The 13,500-nt window shown below is 40.2% G+C and overlaps 1 protein-coding gene across 1 annotated transcript in view; it reads left to right on the top strand.

Moving 5' to 3' along the window:
- IMPG1 (interphotoreceptor matrix proteoglycan 1) overlaps window positions 1-12,736 on the top strand; it is a 94,013-nt gene extending 81,277 nt beyond the window's left edge. Inside the window, 3 exon segments of the mRNA XM_081829356.1 lie at window positions 4,801-4,996; window positions 10,330-10,402; window positions 11,720-12,736. Coding sequence (XP_081685482.1) covers window positions 4,801-4,996; window positions 10,330-10,402; window positions 11,720-11,797 — 347 coding nt within the window. The 3' untranslated portion in view covers window positions 11,798-12,736.
- The last annotated feature ends 764 nt before the right edge of the window (window positions 12,737-13,500 follow it).

The following is a 13,500-nucleotide window of genomic DNA, read 5'->3' as shown; positions in this document are numbered from 1 at the left end:
GGGACATCCTTCTTCAGTCAGCCAGTTGGAAATGCTTTTCAGGACCTTTGGCACAGAGATAAAAGACATTACATAAGCAAATCAGGGGGGAAACTGATACATAAAATGTGCTTACACTGGACATCTCAGAATGATACACATATGCCCAAGCCCCACATAGCAGCTCACTTCCTTCAAGCCGTGGTCATTGCTGTCACATTTGAGCAACAGGAACAAACGTGGAGTTGCTGTAGTATCAGACTGTGCTTCTCTAAGCAAACATTCTGCCTAATGAAGGAGTTTTGGCAGACAGTGGTTTGGAGCTCTTGATTAGTTAAGAGGGCCTTTGTTCAAAGCAAAGCATTTGTGGAAGTCTGATATGTGAACCGGTAAGAGGAAAGATGCTGGCATGTTTGAGCCTCTCGCCACCCCCACCATCCCTTGTTAGCCCCTTGGACCCTGAGGTGTCTCCTGGAAACCCCATATTGGAAAACCACTAGAATGATGTCAAAAGCTGAATATTGTAAGCAGACATGTGGACGCTAATCTAGGGTTATACTTTCTAGCTAAAATGGACTTCAGGGCTCACCTGGGTGGATCAGTCGGTTAAGCGACTGCCTTGGCCTCAGGTCATGATCCTGGAGTCCTGAGACTGAGCCCCGCATCGGGCTCCCTGCTCAGCAGGGAGTCTGCTTCTACCTCTGCCCCTCACCCCCTCATGCTCTCTCTCATTCTCTGTCAAATAAATAAATAAAATCTTTAAAAAAAAATAAAATAAAATTACTTCAGTTTCCTCACTTATGAAAATGAGGTCAGTGATATCTGCTCTGGAAGATGGTTGTGAATATTAATGAAGACATGTTTGAAGTGCCCAGCACACTGCCAAACACAAAATGGCCCTCAATAAATGTGAGCTCCCTGTTAATATAAATAATTGTCATTGCACTCCTGGTGAAGCTGGAGGTTCAAGATCATGATCCCTAAGGCTACGTCAGGGCAAGGCCTGAAATGGAATGACATTAATGCTTTGACTCCCTCCAAAATCTACATGGGAAGCTAGGGACGAAGCCAGGACCTCTTGGTGTCAGGGTGGACCTGGAACTTTCCTACCAGCTGCAAACGAGCAGCTCCTGACACGGCTCTACACACTAAGGCCAAGTGCCCTGGCCTTTACACAGAGATTGTCAAATTCGCTGTGTAGAAGAGCTACCTAAGTAAGTTAAGGACAGAAAATTCATTCATCTTGCCAGCAAGCAATTATAGTAGGCTCAGAGGCCACCCCAAACGATAGTAGCTGTTTGGTGGGTGGTACAGGCTCATGAAGAAACCTCTCTATAGTGCCCTAAAAAGAATGTATCGAAAGAGGGCTTAAGCAAATCCAGGAAGCTAAGGCAATTATAGACCAACTAGTCTATGCACCAGTCATGAGGACTTCACTTCTTCAAATCCACACACAACTTGATTATGACTTGAAAATATTCTTCTGGAAAATGGCATCCAGTTGTACTCTTCTTAATCAACTATGGATCTCAAGTCTCTTTTGTCTTCCTTCTTTCCAAGCTACAGACTGTTCAGGTTGTTGCTACATAATGTTTACATAATGTATTGATCAAACCAAGAGCAGAGAGGAGGAAGTTCAGACTGATTTTGTGCAAATTTTGTTTTGTGCAAAGCCCTGGCGATGTATTAAGGAGGAGGCAAATAGTCGTATGGCCTAAGGTGACTGATGAATGAGTCCATCATTCTAAGGAGAAATGTCTTTGGGGTATGACAAAGAAAGAAAATGATAACAGTATGGGAAATCTTCGCTTAAAAAATTTCTACTCAACTTTCATCCATTGTACAATCTCTTCTCTTCCATGGCGCCTCCTCCCCATGATCAGCCCACATCCAGTTCTCAGTCTTCGCCTGAAGCCCGAAGTTGTAGGTGCCCCCTCAAGATTGGTATGTAAGTAGAGGGCCATCAACACACCTAGGAAAAGTATTTTTAAAGTATAATAATGGAAGCAGTATGGGCTGCTTCACAGATTAAATTTCTAAATATGATCTCTTCTATTAACGATTCTAATTAACGGCAATTGCCTTTTCATGCCTGGTCCCACAGCTCCCCCTCCTGGCTCTTTCCTTCTCTGGCACTGGGATCCACACAAACAGCCTTGGGCTTTGCAACACTCAACTTCTGAGTCTCAGCTTCCTCATCTGCAAAGTGAGCAAATGGGTGAGAAGGTTCTAAAACACCTTTCAGCTCTAACATTGTATCTAAAATGTAAGATTTTATCTAAGGATAAAATTAAAATCTAAAGCAGTTAGTTGGTCTGAAATTCTTTTTTTTTTTTTTTTTAAGATTTTATTTATTTATTTGACAGAGACACAGCGAGAGAGGGAACACAAGCAGGGGGAGTGGGAGAGGAAGAAGCAGGCTTCCTGCGGAGCAGAGAGCCCGATGCGGGACTCGATCCCAGGACCCTGGGATCATGACCTGAGCCGAAGGCAGACACTTAACGACTGAGCCACCCAGGCGCCCCTGGTCTGAAATTCTTAATGCTAAAGATTTTGAAGGGCCACGCTGATATGTGTTGAATCAATTAATGTTGTCTTAGTACCCAGGAAAGTATACACAGCAAACAAAAACTAAGCTTGGTGATTTAAGTCTCCTACTTCTCTGTAGACTGGTCCTGAATAAATAACACAGGGAAAGCAAGTTATCTATAAACTAGGTGCATTTGTTTTTCAAATATATCTGGTCTAGGGTCCCCGAATGTGGATAAGTTTATTTCTCCAACGTTGCCTTATTGTGTTCTGTTCAGCTTTACTGGTGCCTAGACGATGCCTGGCTGGGCTGAAGGAAATGACAGTAAAACAGTAATATTTTTTTAATGGGAAACTCATTTGGTTATCACACATTTGCTATTACTCTTCAGAGGGGTAGAATCTGTGCGTTCCGTCAGCTTTCCTAGTTAATATATTTCTCTGCTGTGGAGAGAAGGAAATGGAGCTCCGACTATTCCCCCCTGACTTCCGTTATCAAGACTACAAGTCTTGAGTGTAAGGTCACTGACAGCTGTTATTTATTAAACCTGGCCCTGGATGTGAATCGCCTGGGTTGTCAGGGTAAATTTGAGTCATTTTCTAAACAGTGACAAGCATCCCATAACATGGCCAGCTTTAGGAACTTTCAAGCAGACGAAGCCACTTCACATTAGTCAGTCCTGCTTGTCCATAAGGGACCCTCATGCTGCAAAGAAATACAACTTCACGTGAAGTCTTTTAGCAGGTCTACCTACCTGCTGGGAGCCCCAAACACGGTTTTTCCTGCTCTTGCCCACCGCTGGGGCTGGTTTTACTAATCTCCCTCGCTATCACTTCTGCCGCCACTAGGAGGCGCTGGATGAATGAACGTAAAGGTTCATTGGCCTTCTCACCCCACACCGTGTCCCCCAGTGACCCTGCGCAGAGCTTCTATGGGCAGTAAACTTGGCAAAGCCACTATGTTCCCCACTTGAAGATTCACAATAGACATTAGCTTATTAATGACCCTAAGAAATTTAAAAGTAAAAAGAGAAGGGGGATAAGTTTGGAGGGAAGAGAGAGAAAGAGAAACAAGGGAGAGAGAAAGCTGTTACGTTTATTTCACCCTGCCTTTGGGGGGGAAAAAAAAAGCTTATTTAGCCACCAACCTCTTCTTAGTGTAAAACCTATTAAGTCCTGCTGAATTAGAGTTCTGCAAATGTTCCCACTTGAGAAATACAGGACCAGATGATCACTTGAAATCATCCTAATTCTGACAATGCTATTTACAGATCTTCGAACACACAATTCTGATGAGCCCCTTCCCTCGCCCGGAAATCCTCCACGGCCTCCCCCTGCCTATAGAGTCCAAATTCCTTAGCATGGCCTTCAAGACCTACCAGAATTTCGCCTTATCTTTCCAGTCTTGGTTCCCTGCCTTCCTGTCCATGAGTGTCTGCTGCCTCTTAAGTGGGCCTCCCAGGCTCTCTCTTCTCCTGCCTCTTGCTTTCCCACCTCTGTGCCTCTGCTTGTGCTGCTGGGTCCGGTTGGGACGCCTTTCATAGTCTTTGCACGTACAAATGCCATTCACTTTAAATAAATGAAACAATGACCTGAAACAAATAGATCTCTAGCCTCTCAAAAACAGAGACTAGAGATCTATTTGAATTTTAATAGGGGAAAAACGATTAATCCAAAGGAAAGATCTCTTAACATTAAGGCCTAAGGAATCAGCAAGGGACTAAGAGAAAGATACTTTTTAAATGAGGAAACTGTCCTGAGTTCTCAAAACCATCCACATATATGACTGCTTGGCTACTTTATAAGGTATACCTGATCTTAAATATATATTTTCACAACTCATCTCTGCAGAAAATGCTTACCTTAAAAACCTAACACAAACAAAAAAATCTTAATTCTCTAATGCAGCGGTTACCAAACGTGCTCTCCAGATGCGGCAGCATCACCTGAGACCTCCTTAAAAACACAGATTCTCAGTCACCGTCCCAAGCCCTCTGCTTCAGACACTCTGAGGATGGGGCCGGGAAACTGTGTTTTAACAAGGCCTCTGGCTGATTCTGATGCCCAAGTTTGTGCATAATTATATTCAGAGTAAATATGTTATCACCTGTGTCCATAATCTCAAAGATACAGAAATGTGCATTTCACTTTTCACTCCAGTCTGTTACCATTACTGGACAACCCACTCCAAAATGGAGTGATGGCAAATCTCTTTGGTCTCTGGCCTTTGACTTCCACCGGTTCGCTGCTCAGGCATCCACGTAGTCATTAAAACCTGCCCATCTCTTACAGCGGATCAAGCAGATCCCTGCAAATTCCTGGCCTGCGGCGAATTTGCCGAGTGTGTGAGAAATGAGCGGACCGAGGAAGCAGAGTGTCGATGCCGACCAGGGCACGAGAGCCGGGGGCGTGGGCACCACCGGGACCCGGGCCTCTGTGCCCCCGCAGAGGAATGTGAGGTCATCCAGGGAAAGGGAGCTCCGTGCAGGTAGGTCGAGCACAGTCACTTTATAGATCCAGGAATTTGTTATTCTTGCTTTTGAGAAACCTATCGTTAGAATGAATGCATACGTTCCTCTAAACCCACGGGTTCTCGATCTCCAGTGCACATCAAAATCTCCCAGGGGAGGACTTCTTTTAACACATGGCCGGGCCCTGCTACGCTCTTTTTTGATGCAGCAGGTCTGGGTAGGGCCCAGCTAAGTCTGCTGCTGGCGGCCCAAGGACCACACTTTGAGACCACTGCTCCGGCCTTTCAGCAGTATTTCAGTAAGACCAATAGGGAAGGAAAAAGAGCGTGTCAGCTTCAAGACCAATACCACATGGTCTCCTACCTTAATTGGTGTTGAGGGGGGTGTGTGTGTGTGTAATATTTTTTTCCCTATGTAAATATAGCTTTCATCCTGAGAAATTTGGAAAATACAAGAATTATGAGAAAGAAAAATCATGTGATATTCATATTAACTGTTCTTATCTTGTGATGCACATGTTTGTACAGAATGTTTACAGAGAATGTCCTAAAGCAAAATGGAATCAGACTGGCTTCTTTTATACACCGCTTTTTTACATAGAACATTCCCCCATGTCATTAAATATTTTCTGTACCATCATTTTCAATGATTACATAGTAGTCTAGTCTATAGATATGATATGTTTAATCAATCCTTTATTTCCAACAGAAAGGTTAAGAGAAGCTCGTAAGAAGAGGGAAAAGGAGGCGAGATATAATTGGCCTTCTATTCACGAACCAGACTTCAGGGTGTAGGTGGCGCTATGAACGATCAGGGAACACAGAGGCTCCTAACGCTTCTCCAAGTCCTGTGACACCCGGATCAAGTCCACACGTGCACTCTGCCCGTGGAGGGCTTCTTCCTGAGCCTGACTCGCCTTTCCCAGTCAAGAGTCTCCAATCACACACACCTGAACATCTCCTCAGTGGTGATCACCTGAGACCCATATCTTGAGTAGATCATCCTGTGGTTTGTTTTTACTGTCCTCTTACTCATTCTAGTGGCCACAGTCTCTAATTTTCCACTAGGGAGCTCACGGCCATCTGCTTACTCCATCAAAAAGAAGCTAGAGAGATTTAGCCTTTCTCTTCATGAAATATACCCTGTTCTTTCAAAGTATTCACACTTTAAAGACAACGACTTAACCCAATTATGGTTAAGAAGCAATATTCTGGAGTCAAATTGTGATTAAAATTTTGGTTCGGGGCGCCTGGGTGGCTCAGTCGGTTAAGTGTCTCAGGTCATGATCTCGGGGTCCTGGGATCGAGCCCCACTTCGGGCTCCCTGCTCAGCTGGAAGTCTGCTTCTCCCTCTGCCTGCCGCTCCCCCTGCTTGTGCTCTATCAAATAAATAAATAAATAAATCTTTTAAAAAAATTTTTTGGCTTAGCAATTAACTAATCAAGTGACCTTGGACCAATTAACGTCTCAAAATTTCAATTCCCTCATTGAATAATGAGACTAATAAAACCCACCTATTGGGTTACTGCAAGGAGTAAATGAAATTATGTTTATAAAACACCTTTACAAAGAACATAAAACACAAAAATATCCATTCAAGTGAGTGAGGATTATGATAATGCTGTCAACTTTCTCCAAGTTAATCTCAATTAAAATCCCAACAGGATTTTATATGGAATTTGGCATTCTGGTTCTAAATTTCTCCTGGAAATGAAAATGTACAACAGAAAATCTTGAAGTACAATGATGGAGAGGTTGCTCTGAAGGATAGTAATACATAAAATAATATTTAGAACACTAAGACAGACAATAAATACACAGAACAAATATATATAAGTCCCAAATAGACCCTTATATTTAGACTATTTTAACAAGCATTTCAAATCAGTAGGGCAAGTATGGACTGACTGGTCAATAATGCTTAGAATACAACTGGCCTTCCATTTAGAAAATAAAATTAGCTTTTTACTATAGACAAATCAATTCTATATCAAAGACTGAAACCTAAAATCAAAACTTTGAAAGTATGAGGAGAACTATTTTTAAAACCATTTGTATAATCCCGGGCTAAAAAAGCCTTCCATAATAAGACACCAATTTCATATGACATTAAAAGGAGAATTTCCACAGGGGGAAAATTCACCATAAATAAAATTAACATATTAACAAGGTGGGAGAAAAATATTTATAACCTATCTTATATTGTAAAGGTTGAACATCCATAATCATTGGAGCTCCTATACATCAATAAAAGACAAGCATGCTAATATTAAAATGGGCGAAGAATACACAAGTACAATTCATAGAAGAAATCCAGATGACCAAGAAAACATAGGCAAAGATGCACTCAGTCTCACTATAATTAGGGAAATCCAAAAACAATAAAGAAGTATCATTTGTTACTCATGAGTTCAGTAAAAAATGTTAATACTATCCAGTGTGAGTAACATCAGGGAAAACTAGTCCTATCAAGCATTGCTGGTGGATGTGTAAATTGGAAAAAAACCTTTTTCCAAGAAATATTTGTTGGTATCAATAAAATTTTAAATTTGATTCAAATACTCTACTTTTAGACAACTATTCCTACAAAAATAGTTGCATTTGTGCACTAAGATATGTTTATAAAAACGTTCCCAGCATCATTGCTTTGAATCGTGGAACAACTGTACAGAGCATCTGTGGAGAAATAGTTAAGTCACATGCAGTGTGGTGTCTTAGTCACGACGGAACACAACAGTTAAAAGCAATAATATAGTCTACCGGAGCTGCCATAGAAATAGGACATTTTATTAAATGAGAAAAGTAAGTTGCAGAATAATAGATCCTGTCTGGGTAATAATTTAATAATAAAACTATGTATACTTAGAAGTATATTAGTTTCAACTATATGGGCATTACCATTTTATCAGTAACAAATCATCAAATATTGGCAATTTTGTATGGTTCACTCAAATATGTAAGGAAAAGCATAGCAAATATGTGCAATGACAGACACACTCAGCTACTATCCCGGTTAACTATGGAAAGGAGTGGAATTGCTCAATGTTAAATGTTAAACCCTGATCTCAGCATGAGGACAAACCCCACGGCCCCCATAAGCCGCCTCAGAACCGAAGCACAGGGGTGCTGAGGGTCCCCCCTGGGTCCCTGACCCCACTCCTGTTCCTCCCAGATGCCATCATGTACGTGACTCTGACAGTTTACTTATGTGAGGATCAGGTGACCGTTTAAGACCTTATCAACCATAGCTGAAGACAGTGATTAAGACCGGAGGCTTTAGAGTGAGACCTGAGTTAAAGCTCTATCCCAACTTGTTGTGACCTGAAGCAACTTTGAGCCCCACATTTCTCGTCCATATAATGGGGATGACAGGAGTACATTCATGGGTTTAGGTGAGAAGTAAAGCAGATGCTCTTCAGGGTAAACGGCTCTGCTGCAGGCATTATTGGAGCCATTTGGTAATTATCAACCAAGGGCAGCCCCATAAGGAGAAACCTGAGTCCCTACCTGGCATTTAAACCTAAACTCAGAAGCAAATTAGCCGATGACACTAAAGTATGTTAACACTGAAAGCAGCACTCTCTAAAGCATTGTAAACTCGGCTGCATTTTTTGTTAGTCTACCCGAAAGTGAAGGAAAGAGATAGGAAAATTATTTTGAGGGCAGGTGCCTTACTGAGATGAGTCCATGGATACACAACAAACATTTTCAGTTTGTTTTCTTTGTCATTCTACTGCCATCATTCTATTTTCACCTTTGTTTTTCCTTCTTTTCCTCAATTCAATACTTACGAATATACTCCATTTTTCATTTTCTTAAATTTTAATTGTCCTATATACATACTCAGTTATATTAGGAACTTGGCAAAAATTCTCCCAAGAATAAACAAAATTTTCATTTTCAAAGGTCCCTTTTTTAGCTTGATGAGTTTGACTTTTATTAGTTATAATTATCATTATACATACGCAGAAAATGCAAATCTAGATCTAATAGAGTAAATTATTTATGACTTCCTCCTCAGATCTAAAAACCTTCACTTTGTCCTTTAATTTAATAGGCCTAATGTGTTCTCTGTGATGTTTTTAATGATAATGAAAATTATTTCCAAATATAGGAGCCAGATTAAGGAAATGATGATGCAAAGTGACATCTATGAGGATATTTTAATAAGGAAGTACTTGTCTTAACTACAGTAAGATCCCAGATTTACTCACTTGCTACACCTCAGACAAGGGAGGGATCCATTTTTTATTGCTAGTAGCTGTCCCTAACTCCCTTATGAGCACTTTCTCCACGGATGGGGAAGGGGTGGCAGGGAAGGAACCAAGACAGGGAGGGGTTAGAGTTTAATATAGTCCAATCCGATTTTAAAAACTTCATCTGATTAATAGTTGGAGCAATCAATTTAGGCAACTCAGTTCCCTTGGAGTATATAATCAGGCTCAGAAATCCTTTCCCTTTCCTTCCCTTCTCTAAGGTGGTGCCTAAATGTTTGGGGAGTGTGGGCGGAGGCCTCTTCTTGCCTCACCAGGCCCTTTGGAAAGTTTCTATCCTCTTATTTCCCTCACCTGTGATCTCTTAGTTCTGACCCCAGACACCTACCCATCCCTTAGTACTCTGAGCCTCCAAGTCACCCAGCCAGGGTAAGTAGGAACCAGAAATGCTGCCTTAGCTGGTGATGGAAGGAACAAGGAACTTGTCCTCCAACTACACCTCCCAGATAGGCTCTTCTTCCTAGAGTGATACCCTCTCTCCACCTTTCCCTGAAATTATAATGGACAGAATGTTGGGAGAAAGAAAACCATTTACTGATAAGGGAACATATGTCAGAAAGTATTCCCCAAATATTATATCCATCTTATAATGTAAAGAGGGAAAAGGCAAGATGCAAAATGTGTATACACTATCATCAGAAATTATATAACATGCATATTAAAAAGTCTGGAATTATATACATCAAATTTTAAAGTAACTTTTATTTTTAAACTGTGTGAACAAATGTCATTGCACCGTTGTTTTTCAGCAACCACGGCTCAGAACCTGACTTTAAAAATAACGCAAAAAATAATAACTCCACTTTTTGCAAGATGAAGTTATCACTCATCTTTCCCATGAGCTTTGTTCAACCCTTCTGACACCACTGCCTAAGAAACGGTACGCCAACTGGAAGGCAAAACTCAGGGGCGGATGCAGAGAGCATAGTTCTTCTAGCTCTAGTGGAAAGCATCTGCAAAAATAGGCTATCCGTTTTCATTGTCATATTAATTTTAAAGCTAAGATAGAAAGCTGTAGTTGCTATTAATGTTGATAAGCCCAGGAAATAGGATACCATGTTTTTGCTTTCTTTGTAGATCGCCGGGTGACTCTAAAAATCAAGCATTCAAAACTAGTGTTAAGAAGTTGCAACATCAGCAAAATAACAAGGTAAAATAATACTTTTATATGTTGGTTTTGATTACTGAATTTTAAAGAAAATTTAAAACATTTCTAGGTCTGACTCTTGTTTTAAATAGAGATAAGTGAGAGCACTTTTCCTTTATTTGCCAAGCTTTTTAATTTAGTATTGTAAGGTGGGGGCACTCAATGAATTTCTTGGTGTGAGGAAGACAGAGACAGAAGGCTGGCATTAACTGAAACATATAGATAAAACAATAAAAAACAGAAATGATCCAAGTAGTTTTATTCACTTTTTCTTATAAAAATATACATGCAATTTATCAAATGCATTGCAACAGGTTGCAATTTTCATAAAAATTTATACTCCTGGAACTGAATAATTTTATGCATGTTCTTATAAGATATCTTCAGTGATTTCAAATAATGAGCAAAAGCAAAGATATATAGAGAAACAGAGGAAACATAATTTGTGAACAATGAGTAACTTCAAAAGTTCGTCCTCAGATGAATGTTCCTTTCAGTGTCCTAGATATCCCTTTCAAATTATTCATCCAACTTATTTTACTAAAATAATTGTCTTACAAAGGGAAATAACTTATCTATATCCAGTTTAGATATAGAGATTTTTTTTAAATAACTTTTGAGAAAATACCTTGGACAACTTTTAGTATAAAATAAAAAATTTCAAAAAAATTAGACCATCTTTGATGGTAAAAGTGAGTGATAATCAGCCAGTGCCCACCCTACCTGTAATCTTATAGAGTCGGGTGGAAACAAACACCTCGAAGCTTGCACTTGAAACAAGTTACTACCATCAATAGACAGTCAAGGATACCTCAGTATCCAAGCACACCAAAGGCTAATCATAATTTCCTGTCTCCGGGTGCACACTGGGAAGAACGTGTGCCATTCTGATTTCCTGAAACAAAGCAAATCAGAAAGAAAAAGTTCAGACTTGAACCACAAAATGACAACAAAACACCAGATCCGATATTAATAAAAATGTCTGGGATGCAGCAAACACCAAGTAAATCCTAAAGTCCCAGGTAGAATTAAGGACCACATTTCATCTGAAGCAGCAGAATGGAATAATCATTTGTTTGTCCTCTCTTCTTTAAGAGATTGTTCAGCCTGAGAATCTAAATGGGTCTAAGAAGAGATGGAATACATTCCGACTATGTTATAAAGTTAGGGATATTTTGGAGGGCATCTCCGAACCTTTCAAAGAAGATACCTAAAAAGCAAGCATATTCTTTCAAACACCAGCCGAAGTGACACTGGAATGCAATATGGATTCGACCTCAAGTGGCATTTCTTAAGTTCTTAAAACTATTTCTCTTCCAGATAATCAGGAAAAGAGATCCTGAATTACTGACTGGAGGATATGAAGAATTTAACTATCAAGATTGGGAAGGAAATTAAAAACTAAAAATGTACAGATTATAACTTAATCTGTCTCAAGAGAAATGGGTCTGTTTTCTCAAGAAAAATTGTATCCACTCTGTTAAAATTCTGAAAACATGTGCAGGCATATTCACTGGTCATCAGAATCCAGGCATATAGTGTCAACATTGAGAACCAAAACACACAATGTTTCAAATAGAGAAGCATCATGTACTTGATGATTGGTACATTCTGCAGAAAAAGATGCTTATTATCAAAACCCAAAATTAAAACGTATTTCAGCTACTCCTGACTGATAGTCAAAGCAATAGCAAGACAGGTCTGCTTCCAGCTACCCTTAAAATACTGCTGATAGATCATATATAAGTGCAACTTACTCATTGTTTAGGGGAGGTTGAACAATGTATCATGAAGCAAAGCTCTTCATGTGTTACAATGTTCATAAAAGATGACTGTTACGCAAGGAGATGCAGGTCTCTCTGAATCATGGACGTATCCAGTATGTAAACACTGGTGGGGGTATATTTGTTCCACACTTCAATGTCTGTCACACACACACACACTAAGACCTTCAGTCTTAAGCACACTAATTTTAGAAGAAATTAGTGCTTACACAGTAGATCGTATTGTTGCCAATAATTTCTAAATTGTTCCTTTAAAAGAAAAAGGAAGTGGGTTCACATATACATACCATGAGAAATCTCTTCTTGTGACCGCATAAAGCTATGTTAAAGGGGGAGAAAATGATGTTATGCTTTGTCACATAACCAATGTCTGTTTTCCAGCACAGATGAACTATGTCTGCCTTTAATTTAGTAACTCCATTGAATCCTGCTGGGCACTAACTTCCCTGTGTACACGGGTAGATTGGCATCAAGGTAATCCATTTTAGTCAGTTTTTAATGTGGTACCTCACTATTAATATATTTGCTGCAAAACCTTAATTGCAATAAAATTAAGCACAATATTCATAGATTTATAATAAAATGGATCTGTTTTACCAGCTATTCCCTGGATTTGCTTTATGGATTATGATAAATGATTTTAAGCATGATTTTCATGCTACCAAAAGGTAATAAAATACTCAACATTGACAGCAACATTTTAGCAGTAAAACTTCAAGAATAAAAACAAATGTTTCCTAATAATAGACACAATCTTCCCCACACACACACACCTGGTTACAAATCCTTGAAAATTCACTCCTGTTGGCCTCAGAAATGCATAGCATTCATCCCTACTCCCACCCCAATCCTCCCCTAAAGTGAGGAGCTGTGATATGGGATAAGGACGTCAAACTGCGATACGTTGATCGAGTGCCACAAAGCAAAGAACCGTGGCAGATGTACCCACTCACTTCCATATCCCTGGAACCCAGAGGAAAACATGCTTGTTAGTAGCGGGACAGGCCGACCAAAAGCACATGAAAACAATTCCATCAAGAGAGACAATGAGGGGCGCCTGGGTGGCTCAGTCGGTTAAGCGCCTGCCTTTGTCTCAGGTCATGATCTCAAGCTCCTGGGATCGAGCCCTGGAACAGGCTCCACGCTCAGCAGGGAGTCTGCTTGTCCCTCTCCCCCCCCCCCAACCCCACTCCTACTCTCTCTCAAATAAATAATTTAAAAAATTTAAAAAATAAAAAAGAAATGAAAATCTGACAATGATCACCTCCTCACGACGTGCCCTCCACCCTCCACATTTCAGTTGTGCTCTAACAAGAG

Source organism: Leptonychotes weddellii, chromosome 8, assembly GCF_054177405.1.
Source record: "Leptonychotes weddellii isolate Sample4059 chromosome 8, ASM5417740v2, whole genome shotgun sequence".
In the NCBI taxonomy this organism is placed as follows: domain Eukaryota; kingdom Metazoa; phylum Chordata; class Mammalia; order Carnivora; family Phocidae; genus Leptonychotes; species Leptonychotes weddellii.
The sequence above is the reverse complement of the archived record's forward strand: the minus strand, read 5'-3'. Positions and strand labels throughout refer to the sequence as shown.